Source organism: Rutidosis leptorrhynchoides, chromosome 2, assembly GCF_046630445.1.
Source record: "Rutidosis leptorrhynchoides isolate AG116_Rl617_1_P2 chromosome 2, CSIRO_AGI_Rlap_v1, whole genome shotgun sequence".
Lineage (NCBI taxonomy): Eukaryota > Viridiplantae > Streptophyta > Magnoliopsida > Asterales > Asteraceae > Rutidosis > Rutidosis leptorrhynchoides.
In genome coordinates, this window is record NC_092334.1 from 423388443 (window position 1) to 423405360 (window position 16918).

The following is a 16918-nucleotide window of genomic DNA, read 5'->3' on the forward strand; positions in this document are numbered from 1 at the left end:
GAACGACACAAGATATAACGTGGTTATATGCAATCGGTGTGATTGCTTTAGTCCACGGACCAACTAGAGAGTGTTTATTACTGAGAATCTGTATTTGGTATGTTACAATTGCATACAATGAGTTCTATATATAGGAGAAAACAAGAACACCATGACAACTAGCTAGGAATCTTCATCATGACAAGTAATCATCTTGTTTACCAACTAGCCATGCTTTCCACCTTGTAATGGCATGATCACAGCCCTAATTTTAGGTGTAAAGTGATTAACTTTGCACCTAAAGTGAAAGGAGGCCAAAGCATGCTCGGATGTAAAGGTTGCAACTTGCCAACTTGCTGCCAGACACCAGATGCGCCGCATCTGATGTGTGATGCGCCGCATCACTTGCTTTTCACGTTCCAGATTCATGTACCAGCACTCGATGCGCCGCATCGAGATGGTGATGCGCCGCATCGAGATGGTGATGCGTCGCATCTGACCCCTGATGCGCCATATCAGCTCAATGCTCCGCATCAATAAATCTCGGACTATTTTGCTCGATGAATGCGCCGCATCCATGTCAAGATGCGCCGCATTTGACTGCTTCACGCTTCCCGAAATCTATACCTATGTTCACGAAATTGTCTCGTAAGTCTACAGAACTTCACAGGTTATTCATCTCATATCCAGTCACATCACAATCATATATAGCATAGGCCGCCTAATTTTCCTTCAGCTTCCCAGAAATTCCCTATGATTTATCACAATATACTTCTGTTGGCCAGACACAAGCATATTATCCTAAATCATACCTTCATTCTGAGTTGCTCGTAAAGGAAAAATTCTACTTGTCTCATTCACTAACTTATGTCCAATCAATCTCCTCAATAAGCATCGGTAATTAGTTTGACTACTTTATGACTAATCAATCACAACATCTGTCCAATCATAGTTACTCAAAACATTGTCCATCAAGTGCTCAAATATAATCTACCAACATTACTACACATCCAACAAGCATAGGAAATTGCAACATATGTTCATCAATGTCAAAAATACGCTCAACTAGCAGTATCATACATCTGTTTAAGTAAAGGAATTATCCAATCCGCACACTCCTCTTTCTATCATATCAGTTACAACAGTGTTACTATCATATAATCTCATGTCGACAAAAAGTCCACTACATTAGGTACCCAACACATCTCTATCAAAGTCACGGTTTTCAATCTCAAAATTAACCTAAAGGTCACCCTTACCCAACCAGGCACACAAGGGTCGCAACTAAGCATACAACAACATAGCACAACACAATAAATCTTACACTACCATCAAGATTTATTAATCTAAAACACACACATATGTATATATACACAATCATACATATATACAACTAAATAGTACGAGGATTTTGAATCATACCTGCATTCACATCATAATCAACATCTGCATCTGCAACCATCTGATAAGCTCTTGCTGTTGCCGTAGGTGGATTCTTTCTTTTCTGCCCAACTGGAGAACCAGAAGATCCAACTACTGATCCCGGCTGCGCTCCTGGCCCTGCCCCAGAACCTGATCCTCTTACATACGGACACTGAGCTGACCTATGCCCCACTTGATGACATCTCCAACATACCTCCTCTTGGAACGAACACATCCGAATCTCGTGTCCCACAATACCACATCTCAAACATCTTTTGGTTGAATCTGAACAAGGACCACTATGAGATGATCTGCAACTATAACACCAAGAATTCTGACTTGACGCTGACCTACTCTGTTCTGACCCACTCTTCTATTTCAACTTAACACACTTCTTTAACCTAGAGTCCGAATGACTCATCACTTGATCTTGTTGTGGCATCTCATAACCTACTATTCTATTCCTTGCTGCTCTGACGTCATCCTCTACCATCTTGGCCATAACAAACGCTTGCGATAATGTTGTTGCCATCCTAACCATTGTTCTGTACTCTGGTAAAATTATATTAACAAAGTGCTGAATTCTGGACTGCTCATCTGGAACCCACTGTTGCACAAACCTTAGTTTATCCATATACTGCTCAATCGCCTCATCTATCGTCATCTGAGGTGTCATTTTCATTGTCAGAAAATCCGTCTTAATTCGATTGAGATCATAAGACGAACAATACTGCTCACAAACTTTACTATCAAATTGTTCCCAAGTAATCATGTTCACTTGCTCTTTTGGTATACTAGAAATAACCGTATCCCACCAAACCATTGCCCTATTCTTCAGCATACGACTAGTATAAATAACCTGTAATTCCAGTTCGCACTGACAAGCCTCAAAAACCTTTTCTATCTCTCTTAACCAGTTAAGGGTTACCGCTGGGTTAGAACTTCCTGAGTACTCTGGTGGATTGCAATTCAGGAACTGTTTGAACATACATTTCTTTGGTTGTTGAAACATCGGCGTCTGATACGGACCCCATATCTGATTTGGGAAATGTTGATTAAACTGAGGTGGCATCTGATACTGTTGAGGAAACTGATACTGAGGTGGTAACCATTGCTGTTGTTGGAAAGCACTTCCAGTTTGCTGATACATATTTGGCTGCACCGGGTACCCACTAAACATCTGATTCGGCACACTACCACTTGGATTCACGGTTACCTGACGTTGTTCTAATTCCCTTATCCGATCATGTGCTTCCTTTAACTTACTTTGTAATTGTATTACTTGTTCCTGCGGATCCTCTTCTGACACGTATCCGTCTTCATCTGGGGCTCTGAATGTTCTGGGGGCTGACGGACCAGTTGCGTTTCCAGTATTATCTGCCATGTCTTCATCTGGGGCTCTGAATGTTGAAGCTTCGAAGTACGACAACACTGTGAACAACCCTAATGTACAACCGAGTCGAAAAAGCATTTTAAGGTGCCTAATGAGAATCCTATAAACAACGTTGTTCATAATTATGAAGATGGTTATCATGCTTCTATTGTTTCCAGAGTTAAATCAGCTGCATCTAAGTTGTCAATTGAGGACTCTAATTTGGCGTCAATTAGCAAAGACGACTGTAAGGTAAACGATTTTGGCATACTATACACTGTGTATCGTCTCTATTTAGTAGAAGGTTTTGTTGATTTCAAAATACAATATGTCGGGGGTTATTAAATTTGGTTGAAGTTCGAGTCGAAATCTACTTCATTGGCGTTCAAAGGTAACAATAACATAATGTCCTTTTTCTCAAATGTTATCGATGCTTCGGATCATTTCATAGTAGACGAGAGGATTGTTTGGATCGAAATCACAGGTATGCCTACATGTGCTTGGGGTACCACTGCCTTTAAGAAATTAGCTTCATTATTCAGTAAATTTCTTTTTTTCGAGGCTAATAGAAAAGTACCTATTTCATCTGCTAGAGTGTGCATTGCAACATACTCGAAAAAGCTTATATCAACCAGTGAAGTTGTTAACATAAAAGGTAAAGATGTCGTCATATCTGCTCAAGAAGTGAGCTCATGGTCTTTTAACATTGATTCGACCATTGATGTCACAAACTTTGATAAGTCAAATTCAGGAAACGATGATATAGCTGATAGTGATGTTGAATATGTTGTCGGTAATTGAAGCAATACAGATCATCTAAAAGAATTCGAGGGGGTGAACTTATATGACAACTCCGAGGTCAAGATGGTGTTAGGATATTAGGACCCAAACAACGCTAGTAATTCTACAAGACTACTAGCCGAGTAGTGATTCTATCAAGATCACTCAAACCCACTTAATGAACGAAAGATAATAAATGCGTAAATGTAAGAACGACACAAGATATAACGTGGTTATATGCAATCGGTGTGATTGCTTTAGTCCACGGAACAACTAGAGAGTGTTTATTACTGAGAATCTGTATTTGGTATGTTACAATTGCATACAATGAGTTCTATATATAGGAGAAAACAAGAACACCATGACAACTAGCTAGGAATCTTCATCATGACAAGTAATCATCTTGTTTACCAACTAGCCATGCTTTCCACCTTGTAATGGCATGATCACAGCCCTAATTTTAGGTGTAAAGTGATTAACTTTGCACCTAAAGTGAAAGGAGGCCAAAGCATGCTCGGATGTAAAGGTTGCAACTTGCCAACTTGCTGCCAGACACCAGATGCGCCGCATCTGATGTGTGATGCGCCGCATCACTTGCTTAACACGTTCCAGATTCATGTACCAGCACTCGATGCGCCGCATCGAGATGGTGATGCGCCGCATCGAGATGGTGATGCGCCGCATCTGACCCCTGATGGGCCATATCAGCTCAATGCTCCGCATCAATAAATCTCGGACTATTTTACTCGATGAATGCGCCGCATCCATGTCAAGATGCGCCGCATTTGACTGCTTCACGCTTCCCGAAATCTATACCTATGTTCACGAAATTGTCTCGTAAGTCTACAGAACTTCACAGGTTATTCATCTCATATCCAGTCACATCACAATCATATATAGCATAGGCCGCCTAATTTTCCTTCAGCTTCCCAGAAATTCCGTATGATTTATCACAATATACTTCTGTTGGCCAGACACAAGCATATTATCCTAAATCATACCTTCATTCTGAGTTGCTCGTAAAGGAAAAATTCTACTTGTCTCATTCACTAACTTATGTCCAATCAATCTCCTCAATAAGCATCGGTAATTAGTTTGACTACTTTATGACTAATCAATCACAACATCTGTCCAATCATAGTTACTCAAAACATTGTCCATCAAGTGCTCAAATATAATCTACCAACATTACTACACATCCAACAAGCATAGGAAATCGCAACATATGTTCATCAATGTCAAAAATACGCTCAACTAGCAGTATCATACATCTGTTTAAGTAAAGGAATTATCCAATCCGCACACTCCTCTTTCTATCATATCAGTTACAACAGTGTTACTATCATATAATCTCATGTCGACAAAAAGTCCACTACATTAGGTACCCAACACATCTCTATCAAAGTCACGGCTTTCAATCTCAAAATTAACCTAAAGGTCACCCTTACCCAACCAGGCACACAAGGGTCGCAACTAAGCATACAACAACATAGCACAACACAATAAATCTTACACTACCATCAAGATTTATTAATCTAAAACACACACATATGTATATATACACAATTATACATATATACAACTAAATAGTACGAGGATTTTGAATCATACCTGCATTCACATCATAATCAACATCTGCATCTGCAACCATCTGATAAGCTCTTGCTGTTGCCGTAGGTGGATTCTTTCTTTTCTGCCCAACTGGAGAACCAGAAGATCCAACTACTGATCCCGGCTGCGCTCCTGGCCCTGCCCCAGAACCTGATCCTCTTACATACGGACACTGAGCTGACCTATGCCCCACTTGATGACATCTCCAACATACCTCCTCTTGGAACGAACACATCCGAATCTCGTGTCCCACAATACCACATCTCAAACATCTTTTGGTTGAATCTGAACAAGGATCACTATGAGATGATCTGCAACTATAACACCAAGAATTCTGACTTGACGCTGACCTACTCTGTTCTGACCCACTCTTCTGTTTCAACTTAACACACTTCTTTGACCTAGAGTCCGAATGACTCATCACTTGATCTTGTTGTGGCATCTCATAACCTACTATTCTATTCCTTGCTGCTCTGACGTCATCCTCTACCATCTTGGCCATAACAAACGCTTGCGATAATGTTGTTGCCATCCTAACCATTGTTCTGTACTCTGGTAAAATTATATTAACAAAGTGCTGAATTCTGGACTGCTCATCTGGAACCCACTGTTGCACAAACCTTAGTTTATCCATATACTGCTCAATCGCCTCATCTATCGTCATCTGAGGTGTCATTTTCATTGTCAGAAATTCCGTCTTAATTCGATTGAGATCATAAGACGAACAATACTGCTCACAAACTTTACTATCAAATTGTTCCCAAGTAATCATGTTCACTTGCTCTTTTGGTATACTAGAAATAACCGTATCCCACCAAACCATTGCCCTATTCTTCAGCATACGACTAGCATAAATAACCTGTAATTCCAGTTCGCACTGACAAGCCTCAAAAACCTTTTCTATCTCTCTTAACCAGTTAAGGGTTACCGCTGGGTTAGAACTTCCTGAGTACTCTGGTGGATTGCAATTCAGGAACTGTTTGAACATACATTTCTTTGGTTGTTGAAACATCGGCGTCTGATACGGACCCCACATCTGATTTGGGAAATGTTGATTAAACTGAGGTGGCATCTGATACTGTTGAGGAAACTGATACTGAGGTGGTAACCATTGCTGTTGTTGGAAAGCACTTCCAGTTTGCTGATACATATTTGGCTGCACCGGGTACCCACTAAACATCTGATTCGGCACACTACCACTTGGATTCACGGTTACCTGACGTTGTTCTAATTCCCTTATCCGATCATGTGATTCCTTTAACTTACTTTGTAATTGTATTACTTGTTCCTGCGGATCCTCTTCTGACACGTATCCGTCTTCATCTGGGGCTCTGAATGTTCTGGGGGCTGACGGACCAGTTGCGTTTCCAGTATTATCTGCCATGTCTTCATCTGGGGCTCTGAATGTTGAAGCTTCGAAGTACGACAACACTGTGAACAACCCTAATGTACAACCGAGTCGAAAAAGCATTTTAAGGTGCCTAATGAGAATCCTATAAACAACGTTGTTCATAATTATGAAGATGGTTATCATGCTTCTATTGTTTCCAGAGTTAAATCAGCTGCATCTAAGTTGTCAATTGAGGACTCTAATTTGGCGTCAATTAGCAAAGACGACTGTAAGGTAAACAATTTTGGCACACTATACACTGTGTATCGTCTCTGTTTAGTAGAAGGTTTTGTTGATTTCAAAATACAATATGTCGGGGGTTATTAGATTTGGTTGAAGTTCGAGTCGAAATCTACTTCATTGGCGTTCAAAGGTAACAATAACATAATGTCCTTTTTCTCAAATGTTATCGATGCTTCGGATCATTTCATAGTAGACGAGAGGATTGTTTGGATCGAAATCACAGGTATGCCTACATGTGCTTGGGGTACCACTGCCTTTAAGAAATTAGCTTCATTATTCAGTAAATTTCTTTTTTTCGAGGCTAATAGAAAAGTACCTATTTCATCTGCTAGAGTGTGCATTGCAACATACTCGAAAAAGCTTATATCAACCAGTGAAGTTGTTAACATAAAAGGTAAAGATGTCGTCATATCTGCTCAAGAAGTGGGCTCATGGTCTTTTAACATTGATTCGACCATTGATGTCACAAACTTTGATAAGTCAAATTCAGGAAACGATGATATAGCTGATAGTGATGTTGAATATGTTGTCGGTAATTGAAGCAATACAGATCATCTAAAAGAATTCGAGGGGGTGAACTTATATGACAACTCCGAGGTCAAGATGGTGTTAGGATATTAGGACCCAAACAACGCTAGTAATTCTACAAGACTATTAGCCGAGTAGTGATTCTATCAAGATCACTCAAACCCACTTAATGAACGAAAGATAATAAATGCGTAAATGTAAGAACGACACAAGATATAACGTGGTTATATGCAATCGGTGTGATTGCTTTAGTCCACGGAACAACTAGAGAGTGTTTATTACTGAGAATCTGTATTTGGTATGTTACAATTGCATACAATGAGTTCTATATATAGGAGAAAACAAGAACACCATGACAACTAGCTAGGAATCTTCATCATGACAAGTAATCATCTTGTTTACCAACTAACCATGCTTTCCACCTTGTAATGGCATGATCACAGCCCTAATTTTAGGTGTAAAGTGATTAACTTTGCACCTAAAGTGAAAGGAGGCCAAAGCATGCTCGGATGTAAAGGTTGCAACTTGCCAACTTGCTGCCAGACACCAGATGCGCCGCATCTGATGTGTGATGCGCCGCATCACTTGCTTAACACGTTCCAGATTCATGTACCAGCACTCGATGCGCCGCATCGAGATGGTGATGCGCCGCATCGAGATGGTGATGCGCCGCATCTGACCCCTGATGTGCCATATCAGCTCAATGCTCCGCATCAATAAATCTCGGACTATTTTGCTCGATGAATGCGCCGCATCCATGTCAAGATGCACCGCATTTGACTGCTTCACGCTTCCCGAAATCTATACCTATGTTCACGAAATTGTCTCGTAAGTCTACAGAACTTCACAGGTTATTCATCTCATATCCAGTCACATCACAATCATATATAGCATAGGCCGCCTAATTTTCCTTCAGCTTCCCAGAAATTCCGTATGATTTATCACAATATACTTCTGTTGGCCAGACACAAGCATATTATCCTAAATCATACCTTCATTCTGAGTTGCTCGTAAAGGAAAAATTCTACTTGTCTCATTCACTAACTTATGTCCAATCAATCTCCTCAATAAGCATCGGTAATTAGTTTGACTACTTTATGACTAATCAATCACAACATCTGTCCAATCATAGTTATTCAAAACATTGTCCATCAAGTGCTCAAATATAATCTACCAACATTACTACACATCCAACAAGCATAGGAAATCGCAACATATGTTCATCAATGTCAAAAATACGCTCAACTAGCAGTATCATACATCTGTTTAAGTAAAGGAATTATCCAATCCGCACACTCCTCTTTCTATCATATCAGTTACAACAGTGTTACTATCATATAATCTCATGTCGACAAAAAGTCCACTACATTAGGTACCCAACACATCTCTATCAAAGTCACAGTTTTCAATCTCAAAATTAACCTAAAGGTCACCCTTACCCAACCAGGCACACAAGGGTCGCAACTAAGCATACAACAACATAGCACAACACAATAAATCTTACACTACCATCAAGATTTATTAATCTAAAACACACACATATGTATATATACACAATCATACATATATACAACTAAATAGTACGAGGATTTTGAATCATACCTGCATTCACATCATAATCAACATCTGCATCTGCAACCATCTGATAAGCTCTTGCTGTTTCCGTAGGTGGATTCTTTCTTTTCTGCCCAACTGGAGAACCAGAAGATCCAACTACTGATCCCGGCTGCGCTCCTGGCCCTGCCCCAGAACCTGATCCTCTTACATACGGACACTGAGCTGACCTATGCCCCACTTGATGACATCTCCAACATACCTCCTCTTGGAACGAACACATCCGAATCTCGTGTCCCACAATACCACATCTCAAACATCTTTTGGTTGAATCTGAACAAGGACCACTATGAGATGATCTGCAACTATAACACCAAAAATTCTGACTTGACGCTGACCTACTCTGTTCTGACCCACTCTTCTGTTTCAACTTAACACACTTCTTTGACCTAGAGTCCGAATGACTCATCACTTGATCTTGTTGTGGCATCTCATAACCTACTATTCTATTCCTTGCTGCTCTGACGTCATCCTCTACCATCTTGGCCATAACAAACGCTTGCGATAATGTTGTTGCCATCCTAACCATTGTTCTGTACTCTGGTAAAATTATATTAACAAAGTGCTGAATTCTGGACTGCTCATCTGGAACCCACTGTTGCACAAACCTTAGTTTATCCATATACTGCTCAATCGCCTCATCTATCGTCATCTGAGGTGTCATTTTCATTGTCAGAAATTCCTTCTTAATTCGATTGAGATCATAAGACGAACAATACTGCTCACAAACTTTACTATCAAATTGTTCCCAAGTAATCATGTTCACTTGCTCTTTTGGTATACTAGAAATAACCGTATCCCACCAAACCATTGCCCTATTCTTCAGCATACGACTAGCATAAATAACCTGTAATTCCAGTTCGCACTGACAAGCCTCAAAAACCTTTTCTATCTCTCTTAACCAGTTAAGGGTTACCGCTGGGTTAGAACTTCCTGAGTACTCTGGTGGATTGCAATTCAGGAACTGTTTGAACATACATTTCTTTGGTTGTTGAAACATCGGCGTCTGATACGGACCTCACATCTGATTTGGGAAATGTTGATTAAACTGAGGTGGCATCTGATACTGTTGAGGAAACTGATACTGAGGTGGTAACCATTGCTGTTGTTGGAAAGCACTTCCAGTTTGCTGATACATATTTGGCTGCACCGGGTACCCACTAAATATCTGATTCGGCACACTACCACTTGGATTCACGGTTACCTGACGTTGTTCTAATTCCCTTATCCGATCATGTGCTTCCTTTAACTTACTTTGTAATTGTATTACTTGTTCCTGCGGATCCTCTTCTGACACGTATCCGTCTTCATCTGGGGCTCTGAATGTTCTGGGGGCTGACGGACCAGTTGCGTTTCCAGTATTATCTGCCATGTCTTCATCTGGGGCTCTGAATGTTGAAGCTTCAAAGTACGACAACACTGTGAACAACCCTAATGTACAACCGAGTCGAAAAAGCATTTTAAGGTGCCTAATGAGAATCCTATAAACAACGTTGTTCATAATTATGAAGATGGTTATCATGCTTCTATTGTTTCCAGAGTTAAATCAGCTGCATCTAAGTTGTCAATTGAGGACTCTAATTTGGCGTCAATTAGCAAAGACGACTGTAAGGTAAACGATTTTGGCACACTATACACTGTGTATCGTCTCTGTTTAGTAGAAGGTTTTGTTGATTTCAAAATACAATATGTCGGGGGTTATTAGATTTGGTTGAAGTTCGAGTCGAAATCTACTTCATTGGCGTTCAAAGGTAACAATAACATAATGTCCTTTTTCTCAAATGTTATCGATGCTTCGGATCATTTCATAGTAGACGAGAGGATTGTTTGGATCGAAATCACAGGTATGCCTACATGTGCTTGGGGTACCACTGCCTTTAAGAAATTAGCTTCATTATTCAGTAAATTTCTTTTTTTCGAGGCTAATAGAAAAGTACCTATTTCATCTGCTAGAGTGTGCATTGCAACATACTCGAAAAAGCTTATATCAACCAGTGAAGTTGTTAACATAAAAGGTAAAGATGTCGTCATATCTGCTCAAGAAGTGGGCTCATGGTCTTTTAACATTGATTCGACCATTGATGTCACAAACTTTGATAAGTTAAATTCAGGAAACGATGATATAGCTGATAGTGATGTTGAATATGTTGTCGGTAATTGAAGCAATACAGATCATCTAAAAGAATTCGAGGGGGTGAACTTATATGACAACTCCGAGGTCAAGATGGTGTTAGGATATTAGGACCCAAACAACGCTAGTAATTCTACAAGACTACTAGCCGAGTAGTGATTCTATCAAGATCACTCAAACCCACTTAATGAACGAAAGATAATAAATGCGTAAATGTAAGAACGACACAAGATATAACGTGGTTATATGCAATCGGTGTGATTGCTTTAGTCCACGGAACAACTAGAGAGTGTTTATTACTGAGAATCTGTATTTGGTATGTTACAATTGCATACAATGAGTTCTATATATAGGAGAAAACAAGAACACCATGACAACTAGCTAGGAATCTTCATCATGACAAGTAATCATCTTTGATGACGTAGGGTTTAGCCCAATTAGGGTCTACACAATTAACTTGGGCCCCAAGTCAATTAACCCTAATTCCCATCTATAAATATGGGGCAAAACCTACATCAAGTTCACAATCTCCCAATCGCATACAACTCTTACTCTCTCAATGAAAACACCACCTCATACGATCATTCGATCACACCGCGACACCACCACCGCAAGTTCGCAACGCACACGGCAGTTATCGCCGGATCTTCTCCACGATCGCAACTCTAGGGTTTTTACCTACGGGTCTTGTAGGGTTTTTTCTCCCTTTGCCGTCGATAGGGTCCGACTATCGACCGGCGGGCAATTCGTTGGCCACCCTCCCGAGATCATCATCTCGGGTACGGGTTATTCACGGTAATCGGACCGGAGATCAACGACATTGACGCCTAAAAAAACCCTTTCGCATTGATGTCCGTGTGTATGTTTTCCCTTGGAAAAAATATGCATGAACATTTGGCGCCCACCGTGGGGCACGATGCATTATGTCACGTGTTTCTACCGTCTATCGTTCGGTTTGAGAAGGTTTGTCTTTTCTTATTGAGCTTTTAATTCGTTATATGCGGTTTAAGTACATGAATATTTAGCGCAGATGTTCGCGCGCTTGCGCAACTGTCCACGCGCTTTTGTCCAGGTTACGCACACTTTGCGCACAGTTGTCCGCGACTTTAGACGCAATTTTCATGCGGTTTTACGCATGGCAGTTCACGCGGTTTCCCTGCGCACTCTGCATGCGGTTTTTTTGCGCATCTGTTCGCGGGTTTATGCACAGTTGTTTGCGTAGGCTCATGTGAACTTATTCTCCGCAGCATAATGAGAAGTTCGATACGATACTTGACAAAAATATCATACCGAACTTGGGGGACTTGATGACGTAGGGTTTAGCCCAATTAGGGTCTACACAATTAACTTGGGCCCCAAGTCAATTAACCCTAATTCCCATCTATAAATATGGGGCAAAACCTACATCAAGTTCACAATCTCCCAATCGCATACAACTCTTACTCTCTCAATGAAAACACCACCTCATACGATCATTCGATCACACCGCGACGCCACCACCGCAAGTCCGCAACGCACACGGCAGTTATCGCCGGATCTTCTCCACGATCGCAACTCTAGGGTTTTTACCTACGGGTCTTGTAGGGTTTTTTCTCCCTTTGCCGTCGATAGGGTCCGACTATCGACCGGCGGGCAATTCGTTGGCCACCCTCCCGAGATCATCATCTCGGGTACGGGTTATTCACGGTAACCGGACCGGAGATCAACGACATTGACGCCTAAAAAAACCCTTTCGCATTGATGTCCGTGTGTATGTTTTCCCTTGGAAAAAATATGCATGAACAATCTTGTTTACCAACTAGCCATGCTTTCCACCTTGTAATGACATGATCACAGCCCTAATTTTAGGTGTAAAGTGATTAACTTTGCACCTAAAGTGAAAGGAGGCCAAAGCATGCTCGGATGTAAAGGTTGCAACTTGCCAACTTGCTGCCAGACACCAGATGCGCCGCATCTGATGTGTGATGCGCCGCATCACTTGCTTTTCACGTTCCAGATTCATGTACCAGCACTCGATGCGCCGCATCGAGATGGTGATACGCCGCATCGAGATGGTGATGCGCCGCATCTGACTCCTGATGCGCCATATCAGCTCAATGCTCCGCATCAATAAATCTCGGACTATTTTGCTCGATGAATGCGCCGCATCCATGTCAAGATGCGCCGCATTTGACTGCTTCACGCTTCCCGAAATCTGCAAAATCCGTGCAAGTTTTTTTCTCTCGTTTTGTATAAATGTCTCCATATTCCAACAGATGGTGCCCGAAACTCAACCTGATTCTGCTACTCATTCGCAATGTGTTGAAAACAATAAAGAGATCACTAAGGAAGAATCAAGTCGTACTCTCCTGGATACACAGCTAAGCCTGATGCACGAATTGCCGTGGAAAGATCTGGAGAATCTGTTCAATGCCACACATCATTGAAGTTTGTAATTTGGACCGCACTTCTTATGACTAGGTTTTTGATATTTTTGGTATTGGTGATTTTCTTGGATACAACATTAAAGGGTGTCATAATCTGTTGGATCATGATGGCGATTTTAGTAGTTTAAATGAAGATCATTTCTCTCAATAGTTGCGGGCCAAAATTGTTTTCGAAACGATCTTGGATCTGGGAGTTATGTGTTCATAATAATATCCAATTCCTTGGTTTGCAAGAATCAAAAATAACTAGGTTAAAGATGTCTCATTTACGTTCTTTATGTGGTAATCACAACTTCGATTTCTCTGTTACGTTGGCTCACGGTTTCTCTGGAGGTATTATATCTCTTTAGGATCCTCGCATTTTTTGAGAAAGTGACATTTGGAGTGACGCCAATTTCGTGATTGTTAATGGTAGATGGTTTCGGGAAACTATGGAAGTGTTTATGGCAAACTTATATGCACCACAACATACCTCCGATAAAACATTTTATGGTAGAAACTCTCATTTTTCATGACCATAAACGTTGGCAAGTATATTATGTTTGGTGACTGGAACGTTGTTAGAAGTGAAGGAGACAGGTGCGGCACAGATTTTTGTTCCTTAGACACTCATGGTTTCAACGAGTTCATCGATCTCAATACTCTTTATGATCTTCCCCTTGGAGGCTTGCAATACACGTGGCGTAATAAGGCGGGAACCAAGTTTAGTAAGTTAGATCGATTTTTTATTACTAATGATATTTTTAGTGGTGTAGATGACCTAAAATGTGCTGTGATGACGCACGGTTATTCGGATCATTCTCCAATTTTGTTGTTTCAAGATAAGGCAGACTTCGAACCCACTTAATTCAAATTTTTTCCCTCTTGGTTCTCACGTAGTGATTTAGTTAGTACTGTTCGGGATGCTTGGCTATCTATGTAATCTGATCAACACTGCAATGTTGTTTCCAAATTTTGATTGTTGAAAGATAAATTACAAGTTTGGATTAGAGAGACGAGGTCAACAAAATCCTTTCGGTTATATGAGTTGGAGAACATAATTGTCGACTTAGATTTTTTAATTTATGAGGGAAGTGCAGATCTCGATTCGGTTAATTTACGCAATAGCTTATTCAATGAAAAAGAAGAGTTAAATAAATTGGCAGTCTAGATATGTTACAAAAATCGAGAATTAAATGGGACATAGAGGGTGACGAAAACACGAAGTTTTTTCATTGCTCTCTAAAACATAAACGTGGCCAACAATAGATACAAGGTTTAATGGTGGAAGGAAATTGGGTGGTTGATCCTGTTTTCATCAAAGACCAATTTTACGAGTATTATAAAGGCAAATTAGATGAAACACATTCTGGAGCTATTTTTGACCACATCGATCCTCATCGATCCTCATTATGTTTTACCCGACGTGGAATCGTGTCACCTTGAGATTGATGTTGATGACTCAGAAATTAAACGGACAATCTGGGATTGTGGTAGTGCCAAAGCTCCAGGTCCCAATGGGTTCTCGTTTCATTTTATAAGCACTTCTGGGATCTTATTCAACACAATATTTGTGAAAATGCCAAGAATTTTTTCACATCATGTTCGCTACCACATGCTTCAAACTCGACATTTTTCTCTTTAATTCCAAAGGTGAAGAACCCAGTCCTCATCACTGATTTTCGTCCGATATCTTTGGTTGGTTTCTTTTACAAAATTGTCACGAAAATTCTCATAAATAGACTTTTATATGTTATCGACAAGATTATTAGTCCCGTTCAATCTACTTTCATCTCTGGCAGGTAGATTCTTGATGGCCTGTTGATGCTTAGGGAGATCATGTCTTGGTACAAAAATAATAAGCGACAGATGCTTTTGTTTAAGGTTGATTTTGATAAAGCATACGATTCTTTTAATTGGAATTACCATTCTTTATGCTCTCGTCTCTTAGGTTTGGGTCTAAATGGTGTGGGTGGATTATGGGTTGTTTGAAGTCGGCCAGAACTTCGTTGCTTGTTAATGGTAGTCCGACATGCGAATTCCCTATTAAACGATGGCTTCGACAAGGCAATCCTCTTATCCCTTTTCTTTTTATCATAGTTATGGAGGGTTTGCATCTTGCCTTTAATCACATGATGGAGAGGCGGTTTATCCGTGGCATAAATGTGGGAACTGATTTTAGTCTCTCGCATTTTATGTACGAGGATGAAGTTATCATTTTTTCAGAATGGAATAGGCACGAGTTGAAGCGTATCATTCGTATTTTGGAGGTATTCTTTTTTGTGTCGGGACTGCGGATAAACATGGTTAAATCACATGTTTTCGGTATAGGGGTGAATAGTGAGGAAGTCGACACCTATGCTAGTGACGTTGGTTGTCAGGTTGGGTCGTTTCGTACAAAATTCCTCGGTGTTCTGATTGGTGCAAACATGAAATTAGTTTCAATTTAAGAGTCATTAATTGATAAATTTCGTGAAAGAATATCATCTTGGAAAGCTAGTTTAATCTCTTCGGGAGGTAGATTGACTCTTATTAAATCCGTTATGGGTAGTATCGGTATTTTTTTCATGTTTAAATGCCAGAAATCGATTTTAAAACGTCTTGAGGATATTCGAGCCAAGTTTTTTTGGGGGCGAAAGTAATCAAGTTAAGAAAATGGCATGGACTAAATGGGACTCTATTTTAGCACCACACGATGTTGGCGGTTTAAATGTGAGCAGTTTGAAAGCTTTTAATCTTGCTTTAATTCACAAGTGGAAATGGTGGTATCTTACGCAAATAGGTGATTTTTGGGTATCAATTATCAAAGCTATCCATGGTAATGTTTTCGAATGCACTACGAGTCATAGCAGCAGCCCATGGATTGCTATTGTTTCTTGTTGCTCTAAAACCATTGTCGACTCGATACTTCTTGGTAATGCTATTCGTATGGAGGTCGGGAATGGTATCAAGGTGACTTTTTGGCATGATTTATGGTGTGGAAACTCTTGTCTGTCTTCGGGATTTAATCGGCTATTTCATTTGGACATTAACAAAAATGATGTTATTGCAATCAAACGTAGGAATGAGGAATGATTTGGACTTGGTTGCGAGCTGATATTGGTAGCCGTAATCATACCATGTTAAACGAAATGTGCGACTTAATCAAAGATTGCAGGCTGTTGGATCGTGATGACCATTGGATGTACACACTTGCTTCTGATGGTATTTTCACGGTGATATCCGCAAGGGATTATATAGATCGTCGATTACTATCGGTGTTACATACGAGTACTGTTTGGTTCAAATTTCTCCCGAGAAAGGTTAATATTTTTTGTGGCGTTTTTGATTGAACACTCTTGCTACTCGTTGGAATCTATATGCGAAAGGAATAGATATAAGCTCGATCATTTGTCCCATTTGTTGTAACGGAACTGAAGTTCGAGACCATTTGTTTTTTGGTT

At 40.3% G+C, this 16918-nt stretch overlaps 1 protein-coding gene across 1 annotated transcript; it reads left to right on the forward strand.

The window, feature by feature from the left end:
• The first annotated feature begins 16130 nt into the window (after positions 1 to 16130).
• On the forward strand, positions 16131 to 16550 carry LOC139889198 (uncharacterized). The gene has a single exon (XM_071872162.1). It carries the CDS (start codon positions 16131 to 16133, stop codon positions 16548 to 16550), a length of 420 nt encoding a protein of 139 aa, XP_071728263.1.
• Positions 16551 to 16918: the final 368 nt, after the last annotated feature.

Bases quoted from the DNA above. Each gene is read 5' to 3' on its own strand.
- LOC139889198 (XM_071872162.1), top strand. From the start codon at position 16,131: ATGGCATGGACTAAATGGGACTCTATTTTAGCACCACACGATGTTGGC.